Raw genomic sequence first — 22,366 nt, forward strand, 5'->3', positions numbered from 1 at the left:
GCCTTTAATTTTCACTCATTTCTTCTGTTTCATAGTAGGAAATCACAAGGCTGCAGCTTACCTAAGTACATTTAGTACATTTTTGAACTTCTTACATCAATAAGAATAACTATTATAATGTATTTCTTCATTAACTAAAATCACTTTTTAGATAATACTCCAAAGATCACAAGGAGATGGTGGATATGATCATTATTTCCATTCTACTATTAAAGATGCAAAGAAGAGCATGGCAAATGAAATAACTGTGGAAGCTAGATAGGTACTTGGTGAATGTATATTTCATGGTGCCCATGAACTATTATTGATGAAAATCACTAAAATATTTTGGAGAGAAGTAGGCTAACTTATCCAATCATGAAATCATTTTTAAAAAGACATTATTATAGAATATAAAATTAATTTTAAGAAATGGATAATAAAAAATCATAATTCTTCCTGTGCTTTTTTTAGATGTGCCTAGCATCAGAAGGAGTAAAAGTAGAAGACTCAAAAGTGACAAAAGCAAAAGAATCAGAAGGAAAAATCATGGAAGAATCTGAGAAGGGAAAAGTAGAAAGGGAAATAAAAGAAGAGAAATCAGAAGAAGAAAAGTTGCAGAAGACAGAATTAGAAAAGCCAGATGAAAAAATAGTCAAAGACTGCCCAAGTGTCAAAAACTTTGACGAGATTAAAGTGGACCAAATGAAGGAGGGAAAGAAGGAAGATGGTGAAGAGATTAAAAAAGAAGAGTTGAGGGAAGATAAAAACTGTAGCCACTTCATTGATCCTTCTTCTTCCATCAGTAGTAAGCTAATCATGAGTGATGGTCCCAGCAGAAAAGATCCCATATGCCATTCTCATGAAGCTGTGATCATTGAAGACACCTTAGGGTTAAGCAAACCAGAGAAGCTAAAAAAGAAAAAGAAGAAGAACAAAATGGACCGACATGGGAATGAAAAGTCCACTCCCAAGAAAACCTGCAAAAAGAGGCAATCCTCCGAGTCTGATATTGAGAGTGTTATATATACTATTGAAGCAGTTGCAAAAGGAGACTGGGGCATCGAGAAACTTGGTGAAACTCCTCGCAAAAAAGTTCGCACATCCTCAAGTGTGAAGGGAAGCATTCTGGACACCAAGTCACCAAAGAAAAAAATCAAGTCGAAAGATAAGAAGATGTCAAAGGAGAAACTGTCAAACCCCACCAAAGAGACCAAGCCTTTGGATTTCATTAGCATTACTGCCAACAAAGACGTTCCCGGAGAGATTCCAGAGTGTGTAAGAGCAGAACCATTGACTCCGACGGAGGAGGTTCTTCCGCAGAGCTTGCCAGGACAGGTCAAAACAGAGGAGAGTGACTGTAATAGAAAGATAGAAATCTGTGGCTCAAGGAAATCTGAGAGGTCTTGCAAAGGTGCTCTTTATAAAACTCTGGTCTCAGAGGGCATGCTCACTTCCCTGCGAGCTAACGTGGACAGAGGTAGGTGGTTGCTGAAGTGGGGAGTGAAAAAAGAGCATTTTCTTTAGATTTAACAGAAGGAACAGCAGCCGTTTTCACTTGGCCAGCAGTGGTACGGTCATTTTGATTACACGTTTTCCATGATTGGTGTCATTTTCCATTCACTTCCTAGGCTGCTGTCAATTTCCAGAGCACAATTCTCTAGTAACTTTGAATTATTGAAGATTGGCAAATTATAAAAATTTAGACTTAGGTTAGTATTCTTTGGGTCTTGTAATTTAGTTGAATTTAGGGATTTAAAAAATTTTTTTTCCAATTCACAAGGCATATATTAATTACTATGTATTAGGTTTATTTTAAATTAAAAAGAAGGTAACAAAGATAAAAAAAAAATGACATTCTCTCTGCCCTCAGGAAGCTTACAATCTAATGGGAGGAAGGAATTTAGATAGTAACTTGAATACAAGGTAGAACATGATAAAGCAAAGATCAGCGTTACTTTTTTTAATGGTAGGAAATAATTAGAACTGATCCAAAGAAATTATTGTATTATGCTGGTCTGTTTGATGAGATCCTAACTTATAGCTAACTACTAATTCTTTGAAGAAAAATATATACCCTGCACTACTTTATGGCATAATCAAAGCTATAGGTGGAGTAGTATACATTTTAAAAAATACAATATTTTATATAGAATGAATCTAGAATCTATGTAACATTGCATCTTCATTTTTTTAATTCAACCAATGAGCATATTAAGCACTTCTTAAGTGTATTGGATTGTGTTCTATCTTGTATAATATTATTCTGATTTGATTTTAATCATTCTGTTTACATGGATAAGAAGGATATATGTGAAAGGCTTGAGTGAAAAGAAAAGAAAGAAACATGAACTCATAAGTATGATGGACCTTGAAACAGGGTGCCAGGGAGTGAATATATGGTCTCACAAGAGAATTGTAAAAAAGCCAGAAATAGCAGTGCTAAAAGCAAAATAGTTCTCAGATGTTTAAAAATCCCGAATAAGAAAAATGTTGTTATTCCTCCATTCCCTTATCATTTAATATACATGACAAAAGAGATTCAGAAGATACTAGGTAAGTTTGTTAGTTATTCTCTAAGTTATGGAATAGCATGGATCATTTACAAAGAGATCTGTCATGTTTACATCCAAGGTGATTTAAATTAAACTGGATTAACACATAGATTATTTGTGAGGTTGGTATGATGCTTTTCTGCCCTCAAGATAGCCACGTGAACTTGTTCTATTTTATTTTCATAGGGAAAAGAAGCTCAGGAAAAGGTAGCTCCTCTGATCATGAAGGGTGTTGGCATGAAGAAAATTGGTCATTTACCCAGTGTGGGACTAGTGGAAGTAAAAAACTAAAAAGACCAAAGCCAAAGGAAGAGTTTGTCCTTGGGTAAGTTAGTTATACTTGGGTCTACACTTGCTATACTTTAGCACATCCTGTGTTCAGCATAGTGGAATTTCATGATAAGCATAATCAATCCTGTATATTCAAAAATATTCTTTTCACATGCTGGTTTAATTCCAAATTAAAATCTGTCAGGTTTGCACATCAACATCATTTCTATAGAAACTCTCATCTTAGTCAAAACCATCAAATGATTAGGTCTGTGACTTCCAGCATTTGGAGCATCTTAACCATTTGATAGTAATTCCTAGTATAATTAAGCTTTCTATTTTTCTTACATTTTATCACACAAAAAAGATGATACAGAAAAAGCATATGATATTCTCCATCCTTGCAAGAAGTGTACATTCTTATTGGAGAGATAAGAAAATAGTAGTTCAGCAGGAGATGCTCAATAACTATGTTAAACTGAACTGAATATGAAACAATGAAAAAGAAATGTAAAAAAGGGTTGTAGAAGGCAACCTAAGAAAATGAAAGGAGGAAGAGGCAATATGAACCCAAGTTATTGGTCAAAGTTTTATGGAAAATAGTACTTAAGATTTAAGCGTTGGAATGAATATTTGAGGTCATCTAGTTCAATACCCTCATTTAAGGAGGAAACTAAGATCCAGAAAAGTTAAAAGTTACCCAAAATCACATAGGTAGTTAACATCAGAAGAAAGATCCCAGGTCTTCCAGCTATTAATCCATCACTCTTTCCATTGCACCATTGATAATTATATATTATTGTATATAGATATATAATTGTATTAAACATACACCTACATATAATGTATAGATGTAAATATAGATTTAAAAATACCTTTAATATATTATAAATATATGATATATAATCTTATAATAGTTATTATTGTAAGTACTTATGTGGTCAAATACAATTCTCCAAAATAGAAGAATTTTTAAGTTAATTTAGATCTCATCCACTCTCCCACCAAGGCACAGTCAAAAAAACCAAAATTAAAACCAAACCAAACGAGACTATTTATAAGGTAGAGGCAATAACTACTTTTTTCTGTGCTGAGAGCTATAATTTCTTTTGATCAGGTATAGAAGTTCTCCATCAACTTCTGCCTAACTACATTTACTTTTGTTAATTAAATTCAATTAAAATATTTTTTGCTTTTACTTTTTTTTTGAGAATTCAGTACCCACTCTGAGATAACAATAGTAGATAGATACTTATATAGTGTTTTAAAGTTTGCAAAGTAGTTTCAATCCATTTTTTTTTAATTTGAGTTTCACAACTCTTCAAACATTTTTTTTTTTTTACAGTTGAGGAAACGGTCTGTAGAAGTTAAGTGATTTATGATTAAATCTAGTACAATAGGGGATAGGTATAAAGAAACTGAAATGTCTTGTGCTTCACTTAAAAATAATTAGATATTAGATTACAGATTTAGAGCTGTAAAGGGACATTGGATATCACCTAATCTAATACTCTTCTTTCTTTCCAATCCCATTTTACAGGTAAGGAAACTGGGGCCCAGAAAAATTTAAGTAAATTGCCCAAAGACTCACAGGTAGACAATGTCAAGAGTGAAATTTGGATCCAAGTTCTCTGATTCCAAATATGTCTTAGTATTAGGTATTCATAATACTAGATTTGAGAATCATTACTTGAGGCAGAGAAGGCACATAGCACAAATGGCACTCAATATCATATGCTTTATTTTTTTTTTTATCTTTTCTTGATAGTCTTTTTAAAAAAAAATTATTTTCCACCATTACTATCAACGGAGTCTTCCCTTGTAACATACTTAATCAAACAAAACAAATCATTGGCCATATCTAAAAAATGTATACTTCATCTCATACTTCTAGATAATCAAATTTCTGCAAAAAGGAGAAATGCTTTACCATTAGTGTTCTGGAATCATGGTGGATCACCACATTGATCAGAGCTCTGTAGTTGGCAGTTTTTCAACCATACTGTATATACAAAACATTATTATCATTATATATTTCAAAGAATGATTCCTTTTAGTGCTTGGGTGCTGGAGGAGGGTTTCAAGAATACAAGAGCAATAGGCTAGTAGTATAGCTGATGGAGCCCTGATTAGGAGACATAGAATCTAATCCTTATTTGCCCTTGACTGACCGTATAATCTTGAAGGTTTTGTCATCTTTGAAGTCGGGTGATAGTCAATCAAAAAGAAATTTTTTAAGTGCTCTGTGCTAGGCCTTGTGCTAAGCACTAAGTATACAAAACAAGGCAAAAACATGGCAATCAGGTTATCTCATGCATAAAAGGAATAATTTGGACCAAAATATCCCTTAAATTCAATTGAAGCTTTAAAATTCTAGGCTGATATGAAATATAATGAAGAAAAATAGCCATCAGAATTTAATCTAGTAGATAAATCCCTGCCATTCTGCTGTATGAGTAAACAACTACAGGAACAGGAAAAAGAAATTAAAATTACTCCTTCGTCTGCCTTTATTTTATTTTAAACATTTCTTTACTCTAAAATGAATAAAGGAACAAAAGTTGATTGATTTTTTTTTTCAGTATTAAGGGGGAGCTTCCTTTTGCAAAATATGATATGAGATAGTAATATTAAATCAAGGTAAAAATAATTAAGAATTGTTCAAATTATAATGCTGGAGCCATACAGAAGCAATTCCTGGGGCCATGAAGAGAAATTGAGTTATTAAATTAGCGGTGTCACGCTACTTTGTCCACGGTGGTAAGAAAAGAAATCCGCCTATTCAGTTGTACTGCTGCCAGAAATCCTTAGAGATTTCTCAAGAGTCCAATTGGAAGAGAACAAAGTGAATAAAAATGTGTGTACCACTAAGTGGTAGAACCCTTTATCAATATGTTTGCATGCATGCTCATTTTATGCATTCACTGCAATGTATTAAGCATATTTAAAGGTTAGTACACTTTAAGTTGATGAAAGAACACAAATAGAATATATATGTTTAGTACTGTAAAGTGTCAGTCTTAGGTTATATTTAATCACAGAATCTCAAAGGCTTTGTACTCCAATCCATACCTGAATAAAAATTTCCTCTACATACAGCATACCTGACCAAGTCATCATCCCAGCCTTTGCTGGAAGACATTCTCTGAGGGAGAATCCATTACCCTTTGTGGTTGTCCTTTTCACATTTGAATAGCTAGGCTAGTTATTAGGGAGCTTTTCCTTATATCAAGTCTGAAATTTTCTCTTTGCAGTTTCTACCCACTAGTGCTAGATCTTCCCTGTGGGGCTTACAATAAGTCTAATCCCACTCCCATATGACAACCTTTCAAATACTTCTCCAGGCAAAACAATTCAGTCCTTTCAACTGATCCTTTGCAAGAATGTATCTGAAGCTCTTCACCAAGGCTGTATTTTATCATAAAATAAAAAGGGAAGAAATTATTTTAAATAATGGTTTCTAAAGGTTCAGATAATTTATTTCATTCCTCTTATTTTTTTTTAAACCAAACTAAGTCTAATTAGATTAACCATCACATTTAAAATAGTACCATTGACATTTTCTCATTATTCCTGACCCAAAGGCATTGTTTAATGTAATGTTACCAAGGAAGAAAAAAACCGAGTGCTTTGAGTCAAAGTCATTTGCCTTTTTAGATATCTACACTTCTATATGGTGCTCTATGCTAAAGAAAGATAGATGTTAAATTTTAGATATTATTTAGCAATAGATTACTAGAAGAGAAAAGTAGGAATTTACTTACAACGAAGAAGTTCAATTGTACTCATTTAAGGACACAACAACAAACAGAGATACTTTAATTAAACATTATTAGGGTATAGGAAAAAATGAATTTTCACTGAAAAAAAGATGACTTTTCTCTGTAAGGAGCTCATGCCCATATGTATATTAGTGACAAATTTTTCATCTCTATACTTAAATTAAGATTTCATTTCTTTTTTTTTTCCTTTTGCGTAGAATTTAACAGTTTGAATTGTTTAGCACTTCCTAGTTTAGAATTTGTCCACTTTGAGTTGTGAGAAATGGTAACAGATATCATTCCCTGAGAATTATATATGAACATTTTAACCTTTAAGCTCAGGAAATTATTCATCCATATACTTTCTCACTTCAATTCTAACTTGACAAACTTCTGCAAAGAAAACAGAAATCCACTTACCTACTTCTCTCTTATATACAGATACACGCATGCACACACACATCCGTCAATAAGTCTTCCTAATTATATCCCTCTTTTATACATTTAACTTCTGAAAACATTTTTAAGCCTTATTACCTGCAGGTAGCTTTTGTACATCATTTAGATGAAAAGCTGATTTCCATTAGGCTTAACATTCATTCTTAACCTAGAAAAAAATGTCAGCCACAATATATAATAACCTTTTCCTATGCTGCTTCCCTTGAATTTAGTTAATAGTTTTTCCACCTTCCTTTCTTATTGGATTGTGACTTCTCATATGGTTCCATTCCTCCAAAATGGAGATCATTTTTAAACTAAAGCAATTTCTCATAAGTTATTGAAACCAGAAGAGAGCTTAGAGAGATAATCTAATCCATAGATTCTTAACCTTTTTTTGTATATTATGGATCTCTTTTCATAATATTTATTTAAATACATAAAAATAAAATACATAGGGTTACAAAAGAAACCAGTTATACCTAGAATTATGAGATTATCTTGCTAAGGTCTCTTCTAGTTTCAATATTTTATGATAATTTCTTTCATTTATCAAAATACTTTGAAAAACAAGTTCATGGAACCAAAGTTTAAAAAAAAAAAAAAAACCAACTGATTTAGTCCAGTTCTTTCACTCTGTAGATGAGCAAACTGTAGGAAAAGAGGGGAAATGAATTGTCTGTGATCATACAATTAGTAGCAGAGATAACTCTTGAACCCTCCCCTCATTTCACTCACCTAAGAGCAGCGCTTCCTCCCAGATTAAGGGGAGGCTGAGAAGAGGATATTTTAGGCACAGGGATGCAGTTCTTCCTCCTTGCTTGCCAAACAGGCTGCAACAAGGCTCCTAATAATTTAGGTTAACAATGGAGTACAGGCTTAAGAATCTTGGACTGGAAAGAATTCTTCCCTAGCTTGGTCAATCTCTGATACCTTTGTGATACTCACAGGCCTCTCCCACTGAAGCTTTTTAACCAGGCATTTCCATTATAATTGTTCTACTACATCAAGGGTGAGGAACCTCCTCCAGCCTATACAAGGCCCTCAAAATTATTTGCTAAGGCAACCATAGGTGATGGGGAGCCGAAGATTAGGTAAAACAACCTCCCACTGCTTGAGTTCTCTGCATTGGTAATTTTGGGTAGCTCATGAATGATATAAATATATCTAAATGGCCCTTGGCAGAGAAATGGTTCCCTATCCCTGCACTCTATGAATACTGCCCTCAGGGTATTAAGGAGATCCTTAAGTCAGAAACCACAAAGGATACACATATCCATAGCCTTAAATCACATATACCCTTTCTTCCTGGTGAGCAAAAAATAAAAGTTTGTATCCTAGTAGGAGAAATTGCTCTGCTGCAGAATTTTATTTTCCCTTTATCAAACTGTTTCATGGATTGTTGCAACCTCACAGTATCAAACATGGTGGTTCTCTAGTAGTGTCTCTATCTGCCCAGGCTGCCTTGGAGTTAAATTTCATCAGATTTAAAGCCAGCAGCAAGCAGTGATATTGTGGGCACAATAGAATTACCAAATGCATTGAATATGTCAAAATCAATAACAGGACCTCCCAACTATTGATGCAGTATTTCTGAAGGTCATCTTGGGTAAAGTTACCTTGCTTCTCTTATAATACTTTTTAAAACAAATTGACCTTTTGAAAATCTAGGTCCTTTTTTTGCTAGCTCTTTAGAGTTTTTGTTCTTATTTTCAAAATTGTTTTTTCCTCACAAAACAAAAGCATTGTATTTCAAACCTACTGCTATAAAATTGCTTGCATATATGTTCTGCACACACACACACACACACACACACACACACACACACACACACACAAACAGAGTTTATGCAGCTAGGTTATGCAGTGAATAGAGTATCAGTCCTTGAATCAAAAAAAAAAAAAAAAACCCTGAGTTAAAATCCAGCCTCAGATATTTAATAGCTCTGAGGAAGTCACTTAACCCTGTTTGCCTCAGTTTCCTCATCTGTAAAATGAGCTGGAGAAGAAAATGTCAAATCATTCCAGTTTCTTTGCCAAGAAATCCCTAAATGGAGTTGCATAGTTGGACATGATTGAAAAGTGACTAACCAGTAACAATGTACTAGTTATAAAAGGCAAGTCCTGTAGAGAACAAGATCTTTTGGTGCTGTAGGTCTGTAGAGACAATGTACCCCAGCCATAATTTTAAGAAATTTTCCTTTATTAAAGACAAAAGATGTATTTTTAAATGAAAATTTAAAAGTCCCCTATGTGTTACCTGAGTAATTTAGTCTAAGGAGCATCTATTAAGCACCTATGATAAGTTAGGCACTTGGGCAATGAAGCAAAGCCAAAAGCAATAGTTATTCTTGAAGAGCTCAGTCTAGCAGAGGAGACAATATGCAAATAACTATGTACAAACAAGATATATATGGGATAAATTAGAGTTAATCAAGAAAAGGAAGGCAGAGTAATTCAGTCTCTTTTTTAAAATTTTCAGTTCCAAATTCTCTCCCTCCTTTCAACCCCTCCCCCATCCTTTAAAAGATAAAAAAATTCAGTAATATATTAGGAATTTCATAGCATATTTTAGATTTTAAAATGTTTCAATACACATTTAAACTAACTGTCATGAATATTTCCCCCAAAAGTGTTATTGGTAAATATTCTGAGAAAAATCTATTCCTATTTTTTTTCATATCTAAAATCCACTTTTAGTATTTTTATCCCCAGGGTCACAAAAAGATTCTCTACTTCTTTCAAATGATATATTTGCTAACATATTTTCCTCTATTTATTTGAAACCATGTGCTTCACATGCTGTTTGATTTTTTTCTTCCCCTTCCATTAGCTTAGCAAAGCTGGAAGAAGAATTTGAAAAAAAATTCAATAGCCTCCCTCAATACAGTCCTGTCACATTTGACCGGAAAAGTGTATCTGTTCCAAGAAAAAAGAAGAAGACTGGAAATGTTTCATCAGAACAGACTAAAACCAGCAAAGGTTAGATGTGCTATAGTTTTCTGCAGCACTGTCAGACTCTGTAATAAATTGTCTTCTGAAATCCTGCCTTCTTGACTCACGTAATGCTAGAGTTAGAAGTGAGATAGGGAGATTGTTCATCTTGTTGATCATTTTCCAAGTTGTTCTCCATTTTATTCTTTTCTAAAGGTTTTTCCTTGTTTTTCTCTATTGTTGTAGCTGTTGTGTGGGGTTTTGGGGGTTTTTCTTTCCAATCTTTCAATCAAAGATGCATTCAAGACTTTATTTTTAAATCACAGTTTATATAAATTCTCTAACATCCCAACCCTGAGATTAGCCTTACTTTCTTAGTATTGAGGCTTTCTGCAGCAGAAACTGCTGCTTGAATAGCATTTTTCTGCTACACATAAGTCACAGCTATGTGAGTTAATACCTATATAAGATTAACTGAAACTATAAAACAAGAGATTTATTACTCCAGTAATTATGTCTGTCAAATGAATAGAAGCAATCTCATACTGGCAACATTGATCAATTGAATATTACATTAAAGTTCCAAGTATGTTGACTCAGCTATTGTATTAGCTTTGTAATTTGAGAAAAATCTTTTTTATTTTACCTTTTCTTCCTTATCTTTATCAGAAAATGCTAAATTTAAAAATCTTATCAGTTTTATGTACAGAGAATCCTTTAATACTCACTTGTATCAAATTACTTCTGTGTAATAAGATCAGGAATGTATTTTAAGTTATTAAATTAAACAGTTCATATGTTAGAGAATAATTTCCTTCCAATAACAATGTGAGGTAGAGTGTATCTTATTGCCCTCACTCTATGAATGCAGGTTTATTGCTTAGAGAAATCACATAACTTGTTCATTGAATCATAGCTAATAAATGTCAGACCAGAATTTGAATACAGTTCTTCTCTCTGCTGAATCACTACTCTTTGCTGCATCATACTACACATTTCCAGGTCTGGGATAAGTTAGAAAAACATGTCTTACTTTCCGCTAGAAATGTTTTCACTCAAAACTTGATAAAACTTAGATTTTTTTTTTCCTTAAGGTGAACTTAGTACAGTGGACTAATTTGAACAGGAGGAACACTGATCTCTGAAGATCAAAATACTAGTAAATCAGTAAAACATCATGCAGCTTCCTTAGTTCTTCAACATCTGGCTCTGTATACCAAGGTGTATACTAATTTTCATGAAATTAACTCAAAGTCTGTCATAAAATCTTTGTCTAAATCATAGAAGAGCAGTCCTCACTTTTTACATGATTTCATCTTCATCTTAAATGTATTTTTTCTTTCTTTTTCCTTCAATTTTGAAAACATTTATTTGGAGAATCTGGAAAGAGTAAAGAAAAACTAGTTTCTTTACCCTACAAAATATAATTTCTTTTATTAACCCTCACTCCAAAGACCAGAAGAAATCTTTTGGGGGTGAAAAATGGGCAAATGATAAAATTAAATTCAAGTTAATGTTAAAGTTATTAAATTAAAAAAAAAAGACTTGAATGGCCTTAAATAACTGGGTTTTCATGATTGTGAACAGGGTTGGGAGGGAGGAAGTTAAAATTGCTGTTTGAGCAGTGAAAGGCAAGGATTGATCCAGGTTCCTCACCTAATTAATAAAGGTGAAATTTCTGAATCAAAAAAAAACAAAAACAACAAAAGAATTACTGGTGTTTACATTAAGTTTGCCTCTGTGACATTTTATTTAGATAAATGAAGCAAACTTGGAACTAGGTCACCCAAGAAGTCTACATTGGGTATAAAGAAAAACTTTTAACAGATGGATAGTTATGTATGATAATGGGGTTACCAAGGGAAATTGTGCTTCTTCTCTACATAAATGTTGTAGAATAGGAAAGAATGATCCAACAGGCAAGACTAAATGATTTTGTGAGGTTTTTTTTTTTAGCCCCAATTATTTTTAGATTTTGGAATTAGCAACTTTCACACAAGTAAAAATAATTTTAAAATTATTGTTATATAGAATATATTATCCTCATTTGAGATAGCACAGTACTTTAAAGTTGGTGAATGAAATATAGCAGGAGAGGTTTAGAGTTTTTGTTTGGCATATACCAACATGCCCACCTCTTACTTAATTGGGGTTTGTTTTCTAATATTTTATGTAAAATCCTCTTTGGGGCTTGGTTGTCTATATTCTACTGTTTTCATATGCCAGCAGAAGTTGTATTATGTTACCTTTCTTGTTCTTAATGAATGATACTTCATAGTACTCTATTTTCTTATTCCTTCTTTGCTTTGAAATATTATGCTTCCAAACCACAGATCTAAGATATTCTTGTGTATAACACAAGTTTAGATTTCCTCTAAAATTTTCATAATTGTTTCTCTCTTTGCAGTTTATTCTTACTCAGATTAAGGAAAGAATAGTTTTTTTTTTTTGGTAGAGAAGAAATTAAATAATATAAGCTCTACTTAGCAAACTAATTATAGAGATGTGCTTGTGACTGATTATAATTTGATATTAGGATGCCAGCATAACACTAGTATAGTAGTCTACAAGTTATTAATGGAATTACTATCCCAGCTGCTCTATAATCAGCTGCTCTTTAGTAGAGGGGGACATTTAAACAGAAAGGGTTTGTTTTGTAGGGTCTGAACACTTGACTTTTTTTGAAAATAAAATATCCCTAGAATTTTTGTTGTTCACTCATTTCAGTCATGTCCAGCACTTTATGACCCCATTTGGGGTTTTCTTGGCAAAGATACTACAGTGATTTGCTTTTTCCTTTTCCAGCTAATTTACAGATGAGGAAACTGAGGAAAACAGGGTTAAATTATTTGCCCAGGGTCAAACAGCCATTAAGTGTCTGAGGCTGGATTCAAACTCAGCTCTGGTACTCTATCCACTTTGCCACCTAAGATGCTGTGTATCCAAGCATTCTGTTCATGTGCCCCCTTGTTCCTGGTTTTATTTAATGTTTATTATATTATAATTGTATTATAATTCTATATAAGAATTATATTATTGTGTATGTTTGTATTATAATTCTATATAAGAAGCTAAGCCAATATTGTGAATTATGTAGAATTTTTTTTTAATAAGCATAAGGAATAAGGACTGCATCCTTTATTTCATCGATAAAGGATACTACTAAGGACAAAACTCCCTCTCCTACCTGTTGCATGCTGGTATTATCTCTGCAGATAATGGAGTCTTGGAACTCTGAAATAACAAGCTCTGAATTCAGGCTTGGTACTTGCTGCCCAAGGTCATACAACTAGCATATATCAGAAACAACTTGAGCTCCATGTCATCTTGGTTCCTAGTCTATCTAATAATATATTTTACCATATTGCCTAGAGAAATCATTCTACAATTATTATTTTAGATCCAAACTTATGGAATTTTTATCGTTAAACTTGCATATTTACTAGAATTCTCCCAGCGTTCTCACTGGCATGTAGCACTCCAGGTAATCAATCTCCCCCACTGTAGATCCTGTATTATGGTAGAATGAACTCTGTCAGAAACCATTCCAAATACTCAGATTCTTTTAGCCAGTGATTAACAATCCAGTTTTCTCACTGAATTATGTGGCAGCTGAAAGTGAAAGAGAGACCACTTGAAAGATTAGAGGCGGTCCTATCTCTTTCCTAGACATTATCTACTCAGAGGTCTCTCTAAACCTCTTTAATGCTTTCTTATGATTAGGCCCAGTGTTCTTGCTCTGAACAAGTGAATGAAATGGCTAGTGATGTCTCTTAGCTATCAAGAAAAGTAGGCACAGAAGTAGAAATGAATTGTTTCCTTTTTCTCTTGTAAATTTAAAAAAAAAAAACATTTTTATGAATATAAAATGTGTGATAGAATATTTATAATAAAATTAATAATGAAACATTTTAATTATTTCATATTTACTGTAATATAACAATGTAACACTTAATTTTTTTTTTATTTTTCCAGTTTTATGATGTACTTAGAAGAAAAATATGGCCCTAAGTACCAATTAAAATTTTTTTCTTTTCAAACAACTTGCAGCAATTAAACTGTTGCACGTATTCCCAGGGTTAGCACATAGTAAGCAATATGGACTTAAGTCTATAATAAGCAATTAATAGATAGATATGTGTCAAGTTGTTGACTTGACTGGAAGAAGCCTATAGCTAACAAATATTATGCAGGACAATCACTTAATCTTATTTTTCTTAGTTTTAAAAACTTAACGTTCACATACTTACCTTTAAAACATGTTCGTTTTTACTAGAAGTCTATATTTAAGTATAACAATAAATTATGATATATTAACTCTTGGATTTCAAAAATATCTGAATCAAAGTTCCTTACGATTTGTCATTTAAAGCGAGTAAGCCTCCAGTTCAGTAGAGAGAAATTATTTAAATTAACATTATAGATCTTTTGGTTCTGTTTTCTCCCTTCCTCCTTTTTCATCTCATCTGTCTGTTCATATTATTCCAGCCTACCTTCAAGATTTTTTGTTCTGTTTTGTTTTTTGTCTTCCCCTTTCTTTCACCCTATTAATCCACACCTATAACTTTCATGCATTTGTATTTCAAGACTAAAACTAAATGCAGGAGAAAAAAAAGGGAAGAATTGGAAAATGAAATGAGAGAAATAAGAGGTAGTTGGGCTAACAGATTAGGAATTGAACATATGTCTTTTAGAATTATGGTAAATTTAGAACATGTCATACTCGGGAAAGCCCTTTCTTTCTCTAAATATGAATTTCAATGCTTGCAACCTGATTATTAGGCAGTTGTGACCATTTCTCTTGACTTATACAATCCAGTCTTTGCATATCCATACATAATGCTCTAGGCATACAAATCCATCTTCATATTATTCTAGTGTTAGAATCAAACTTCTATGATTTGTTAACAACCCCAATCCAGAGTGGAATTCCTTGCAATTCATATGAAAGATATTTTCAGACTCCTTAGGAAAGCTAGAGAACTAAGCAAGAATGGAACCACCTCTTCATTCTGCCTTAATTGGACTCAGCACAGTCTCATCTGTCAATGGTTTGATACTAGAGCAGCATATCTACTATTACAGAAGTCAAAAGCAACTGACAATACACCTATCCCTGAGGTATTCATTATTTTACTGGACCCGTATCATTATTTCCCTCTGCATCCATCAAAAAAGTGGGAGAGTGAGCAAAGAACAAGACCTCTAATCTTTTTGTCACTTAGAATCATAAAATTATATTTCTGCGTTCAAAACTATTTCATTATTACAACTCTGCCTAACATATTTATTTCCAACTGGAGTGATAAAAAACAAAGCCCAATTAGTTCACCTACCTGGGAGTCTTCCAAATTACCATAGAATGCTAATTCACTGATATTGTTACTAATTTTTATGACTCCAAATATTAAGCATTGTGTTTTTTTGTAATCACTTAAAAAGTTAATGCTTCTGGAAAATCTCCTGCATTCATGATATACCACTTTTTCTTTCCTCTTAGCTTATGGAATGGCTTTGGTTTTCCCCTCCTAATCTATAGTCCTAGGGTGCAGCTACAGCATATAACTACAAAATATTCTTTTATATCCACCACATTCCCTGGAGAGCCACTTAAAAAACAAAACAAAACAAAACAAAAAAAAAAACTAAAAACCTATTTTTGTAACATCCTCAGGAGAAAATCTGTGTTTGTTGTAACTTAAATGCAGTCCCTGGAGAAACTTTATGACTCTTTAGAGCTATGTGGAAATATTAATTGACCACTATTTAAATATATAAAATTAAAGATCAAAAGTTCACATTTAGGAAAGCTTTTTAAAAAAACCTGGCTTTTATTCTTAAGCATAAAATAATAAAAAGCCTGAATTTTAGCAACTTAGATTATGATAATATAATGTTTTTCAGTTCATAATAATCTACTTATTACCTTGCATCCCCCAAAAGTCTGCTCCCTTTCAGTACCTGGAAGCCCACCTGTTGCTTTCTTCTAGCTCTATTAATTCTGCTCTGTCTGCCATTTCCCATCCCTATAGGAATATGTATGAACATGAAATTAATGACAGTTGCTAATGATGCTGGTGTCTTGTGGGAGTAAGATAGAGAAGGAATGATGTATCTGTATATAGGATTTTTTATACCTAAGTCCTAGAAGTCAATACTGTATCATTAATTGTTATAAATGCTTCAATTTCCTTTCTTGAAAATGATTTTCTGTGTGCTTCTGAGTAATGTATGTACTTATGGAAGGCCCATGTTTACAGTTTCCTATGAAATCTTCATGGGAAAAAGAAAATGCTAAAAATTGCCCTTAGTTGAATAGCATTAACTAAAACAGCACTGCTTTCCCAATGATAATTCAGGGTGAGAGCAGGAGGGAAAAGCCTACCTGGAAAAGCATAATTCTATTGCTTTGGATACCCACTGTTCTTTTGCATTTCACTAATTGACTTAGAGGATTTAGTATCACTTTGTTCTATCATAGAGTAAGTGGGAGGTGCCTCCTACCAGTGACCACTAAACTATCAGTACTTTTGAGTGAATGACCCTTATAACCTATAAAATAGATCCTTTTACTGTAATGTGTCAGGGAAAAAAAACCAGGTGGTAAGGAATTGTTCAGTCTCCTATATTTTTATCTCTCGGAGTAATTTAGCCAACTAGTTTTTTTTAATTTATTAAGTTTTTGCGTGTTTTTTTTTTTTTTTTTTTTTTGGTCATCATTTCACTAACTGCCAAGTGTCATCACTTTTTATTTACTAATGATCTGTCTTTTTCCTAAAAGTGTAGAATATTCATGGAACATTTGTTATACCTTAGTTAGAGAGATTATGTTTACTCTTTTTATGAAGCCATTAACTGCTACACTCTTGGCAGGTGCTTTATGACCGTGTCCTTTTAGTAAATAGGAAAATAGGGATGGTGTGTTTCTATCTAGTCTTTCCTGCCTTTATGTGATTTATTCTGAATGCATGATGGTTGGAAAGATAGTTCAAGAGAATACCTGGCATCTTCTTAGATTACAGAGGACAGAATAGATACTATTGCCAAAACTCACAAATTATATACTCAGTAAACATTAAGGACTGATGGTGCTGAGGGTCAGGGAAAGAGGAATCCAAAGATAAAAAAGATACTGTCTAAATTTCTGAGAAGTTTATAATTTACTAGATAATGATAATAATAGCCAGCGTTCACATGTGCACTGTGCTAAGTACTTTACAATTTTTTACAACCTGTAATTGAGTTGTTTCAGCCTTGTATCATTCTCCATGAGCTCATTTTGAGATTTTCTTGGCAAAGATACCAGAGTGATTCACCATTTCCTTCTCCAGCTCATTTTTACAGGTGAGCTCTCACCTGAGCTAAGTGACTTGCCCAGGTTCACACAGCTAGAAAATAGCTGAGGCTAAATTTGAACTCAAGTCTTCCTTATTTAAAACCCAAAATTCTCTGCACTATGGCATCACCTCACTGTCCAGCATATGATTACTCCTCTGTGTGTGTGTGTGTGTGGTGTGTGTGGTGTGTGTTGTGTGTGTGTTGTGTGTATGTATAACTGTTGAGTCCCAGTTGTTCACTAAGCCTTAGTTTGAAATAACTTGGATTTGGGATGTAAGGTTTCTCTCACATGTCTGTTTTGAGTAGCAGAGTGAATATTGATGATATTGAAGGCAAATTGAAGCAACAGGGCACATGATTATTTCATGATAACAAGCTTCTGCTCCTCAAAGCCAGGTGATTCCCTTAATAAAGACTTTTTTTTGTTTGTTTTTTCCCATATTTCCCCAGTGACTTTTAAGATATTCCTCCTGTTCTCCATATGTAACACTTTCCCTCCAGCTGGTACAATTTATCAGCTACCAAACTCTGAGTCAGAAAGACCTGAGTTCAAATGTACCCTCAAACATTTACTATGTGACCCTGAGCAAGTCACTTAATCTTATTTACTTCAATTTCCGCACTTGCAAATGATCCAAAGAAGAAAATGGCAAGCCATTTTAGTCAAGAAAATGTCAGATTCGGTCATGAAGAATTGGACACAACTGAAATGACTGAACAACAACTTTGTGTTGTGAAAAAACATAACAATTAAAAAAGGGGAGGAATGAAAGCTTTGATAAATTATACATAGTGCTTGTAACTTGATTTCACATTCTTTAGGATGTGTATCTTCACATGGTGTAAAAAACATAACTGTTAACTTCTTTGTTTGCTAAGAAAATCCCAAATGGGGTTACAAAGGGTCGGACATGACTGAAACACAACAAAAAAATCGCTTCTTGGCTCTGAAGTTGTTTCATTACAGTTTGCATTCAACTGTGTAACTCATTTCAGTTTTCAATTACAGGTTTATTTATTTATTTTTTCTGGGGGGGATGGGAAGAGATGGAGCAAGTTAAAAAGGTAATCATTTAGTGAAGAATAAGTTTGTAAAAATTCTCTTCCACTTAGAGAATCCAGAGAGTGATCTTTTTCCGTGTGAAAACTGACAAGATCCACTTTTAGCATTGTCCTTGGGTAAATTGTACTGTTTAGAATTCTCACTTTCCTAAATCTTTAGGCTTTCAGCCTTTTCTTCATCATCTGACCTATTGCTCTATACATAACTTGATTTTTGTGCCTATTTTTATACACTGCATCTTTATTCTAGAGCTGTTTTTTCCCTTCATAAATCTCTCTAGATCAGAGGTCCATGATATGGATCCAGAAAGAGATTTCATGGAGTCACTAATCTTTGGTTTCCTCTGTAATCTTTTATACTTTCTATCTAGGTATCAATTACAGATAGCTCTCGCTTTATGTAAGTGAATCACTAAATCAAGTGATTTTTCATGTAAAGCAGATTTACCTACAGGTGTGGGGAAGAGAGGTAGGTGAAAAGGGATCATCCAGTGGAATGGGGAACGGACACATAGTTTAAGGACATGTAGGGGGAAAGAACAGAGGAGCAAAAACAGGAGGAGGAATATCTGGGCTAGAAACTGACTTGAGATCTAGGAAGACAGACATTCAGGGAGACAGAGGGACGGGCATGTAAGCAGGTGGACCAAGCTTGGCAAAGGTCACCTTTCTGTTGTTACAGATCTTAAGGCAAGCCTCCAATTCAGAATGAACAGCAGAGCCTTTCTACATTAGTTCTTTTGCTTCACTTGAAGGGTTTTGGGGTTTTTGAGAGGGTTGGGGATGGGGGCTATAGTTTAAATTTATTTTCGGTGATAGCACCTATCTGTGGGGCAGCATTCAGATTCCCTTCAGAATTCTTAATGCAAATTTACATAAAGCAAGAGCTGTCTGTAATACTATAAAGTGGCTGTATGTATTTGAACTTTAATCATTCAAAGGCATAATTATTTAAAATATAATTGTTTGCTCCAGCCCAATAGAGATAGGTAGTGGATTCAAATAATGTAACCACTTCACAGGATTCATTATTAAATACTAATTGAGACTTCACTGTATTTTATGCATTTAAAAACATTATATTGAGGAATCCATGGGTTTCACCAGTTTGCTAATGGGAATTATTCCTTTTCTAAATAATAATGAACATAGAAGTTATTTTCTTCATTTAAAGATGACTAGGTGGGAGAGTAGATTGCAGCCTTGAGCCTGAAGTCAAAAAGCCTTTAATCTCTGATCCAGCCTCAGATACTAGCCATGTGACCCTGGGCAAGTCACTTAAATTCACTCTGAAGTCAGTTTCCTCAACTGTAAAAATGGAGATCACAATAGCACATTCTTCACAACATTCTTGTGAGGGTCAAATGAGATGATAGCTGTTAAGTGCTTAATACAAGTACCTATCACATAGTAGGCATTTGAATACTTTCTCTTTTCTGTAAACCATTACTGTAGAATATTTTTAAAATTATTTTTATAGTTAAGTAATTAATATCCAAAAAATCTTGAGATTTCAAAACTGTTGTCTTCCTTCTGCCTTTACTGACAGAGAATCTGGTTTTACATCAGTACCATATTAAACTGATTGTCAAGCTAATTTGATGTACTAGAAAGTATAAAATGTACTTGAGCAAATTCTTTGATGTTCAGTATATTGATTGCATCTATACAAATATGACTATGGCATATAGATCTGACATGTATTAGAGAAACATTCCTCTTTATTCAACTGTCAGACGCACTACCTTTTCCTTTACTCACATTGTTTAAAATAAGCATGCAGACTATTTCTAATCTGTCAAAACTTAACCAATCATCTCTCCACAAATGGAGAAAAATAATCTGTTTGATAAGTCAGGAATGTCAGCTTCATCTGTAACATAAAGGTCACTACACACAAAACAGAATACCCTGAAGTTCAATAGCCCTCAATAAGCTATAAAAATGTGAATAATGTTGGGAGGCTAATTCTACTTTAGGTTTTTCTGGTTAATATCTGGAATGCTCACTTCTCTGTTTTCTAATGGAACAAAGACTCCCTAAACAGATTTTTACTGGAACTTCCTTCTATTTTCACCCCTCCCCCAAAAAGAATAGCCAGGCAAACATTTTGATTTTTGAAGCATCATTTTTTTTTTTTTTGTAAAAGCCTCCCTTTTCCCCCTTTTCCTCAGTGTAAGTTAAAAGGCAAGAAAAGTTGTCAGTTATTATGAGGTCAATAGATGTCCTGAAAAGATAACTTGCTTTCTCTGAAAAGCCAAAAGTCATTTTAGTATAATTCCTCAGCAAGCTAGGAAAGATTACGCTCATACTGTTCTTTCCTTTGTGGTGTTTTATTTGTTCTTACAAGCAGAATCTTTGTTCAGCCTACAGGATAAAGCCCTTGCATTACTAACAGCCTCTCTTAAAAGCTATGGGATGTAATTCTACTTCCTACATCCTGTGTGGTTTCTGCTTGGGGAAACCCAGTTTGTATTAGTCTTAAAGAAAGTCTCTTCCTAATAAATTCCTAGCAGAAACATCCCCCCCTTCTGTGTCCAAAGAAGAAAAAGTTTGTTATCTGTTCTTCCACTAGAGGATGTCTCCTTGGGCCCATTCGGGTGGGGGGTGGGGGGTAATTTGAGATCACAAGATACTTCTGTTTTATAAAAACTTGTTCATTAAAAATGTATTTATATTAATATTGTCTGTAGGTTCATTCCAGTCTCAGAAAAAGAACCTATTCCACAAAATTGTCAGCAAATATAAGCACAAAAAGGAGAAGCCTAATGTTCCGGAAAAAGGTACTGGTGAATTCCATCCTCCATTAAGGTTTCTTGGACACCTTCTCTCTGAACACATTCTTCTGTACCAACAGTCCCTCCCTTTTCCTTCCTTTTTTGCTTGCTTCATCTTCATCAGCTCTTGGCTGTCATGTAAAAATATTCTCCGAGGTCTAAGGTTGACTGGTTAGGATGATTTCCTTCACCACAATTCCAGACATCCAAGACTTGAATCCTTTTTGGGGGGAAGAGGAAGGGAGGGAAGAGGAGGGACATGTCTGTGGATCCTGAAATATCTTTTACATCTCCCAGGTATTCGCTTCATCTATTATCACGTTGTCATTTTTTTTTTAATTAAAAAAGCTTCTCGAGTTTTCATCCATGCCTTATCATTTCTTTTTCTTAACCTCATTTTTTCAGCTTTTGTCAGTTGTCACAAGTGGTATTCATGTAACATTGGCTTCCATAGTCCTTGCCAGGGGATGCTCCTTTCTCACCGTCCTTACCTTTTACTTCAGTTCTTTTCTTTACTTATTTCCATGGTTAGTCATAGATCTAATTTTCCTTTCTAGTTTCTCCAAATTTTATTAAGTAAGCCTTCTAGAATACTACTATTGGCTGGTTCCTCTCCTTAAAGCACTGGCACTGTTTCAGTCAGTTAAGTGGGGTTCCTATTTAATTCTGGGCCCATCATAAGATTAATTTCACTTTTTTGGTTAAATCTTTGTTTCTTTAAATAACAATACTAAGTTACTCTTTCATTATATTTTACAGTTTGTTTAGTACTTTCCTTTGAAAAGCCTGTGAGGAAGGGAGTCAAATACCTTTATCCTAAATTAAAGATGAAAAACTGAGTCTCGTAGATATGACATGATTTGCCCATATAGCAAAATGGTGGTAGATGAGTGGGGTGGGGGAGAACCAGGACTAGAACCCAGGTTTTTTTCTTTTTCTTTTTTTCTTTAACTCATAAACCAGTGCTTTCCCCACTACTCTGTTATTTCTCTTAAATTCTAATTCAGACATCCCATCTGACCCATGTATAGTCCCTTATATTGAAAATTGCATTTTATGAGTCTTCCCTTCACTTCATGCTATCTCCCTACACATCCTTTTTTTCATATTTCGTTGTGAATGTGTGTAGCTGTGTTTTTGTTTTATACTCAAGTGACTCAGTGCTCTGTGTTACTTTAATCTGAATGACCTTGTTGCACGTATCTATATATAATTCATGCATGTGCATATTTGTATATACATGTAGCTAATT

The 22,366-nt window shown here is 33.8% G+C and overlaps 1 protein-coding gene across 15 annotated transcripts in view; it reads left to right on the top strand.

The window, feature by feature from the left end:
- Positions 1 to 22,366, top strand: part of BBX (BBX high mobility group box domain containing) — a 349,253-nt gene that overhangs the window by 307,867 nt on the left and 19,020 nt on the right. For 14 of the 15 annotated variants that reach the window (XM_074301097.1, XM_074301111.1, XM_074301102.1 and 11 more), the window contains 4 exons: positions 454 to 1,459; positions 2,721 to 2,859; positions 9,837 to 9,985; positions 21,031 to 21,120. In XM_074301097.1, the coding sequence (XP_074157198.1) occupies positions 454 to 1,459; positions 2,721 to 2,859; positions 9,837 to 9,985; positions 21,031 to 21,120 (1,384 nt within the window). The remainder of the gene's footprint in view (positions 1 to 453; positions 1,460 to 2,720; positions 2,860 to 9,836; positions 9,986 to 21,030; positions 21,121 to 22,366) is intronic. The other variant, XM_074301112.1, reaches the window with a different exon arrangement.

Source organism: Sminthopsis crassicaudata, chromosome 3 (assembly GCF_048593235.1).
Source record: "Sminthopsis crassicaudata isolate SCR6 chromosome 3, ASM4859323v1, whole genome shotgun sequence".
In the NCBI taxonomy this organism is placed as follows: Eukaryota; Metazoa; Chordata; class Mammalia; order Dasyuromorphia; family Dasyuridae; genus Sminthopsis; species Sminthopsis crassicaudata.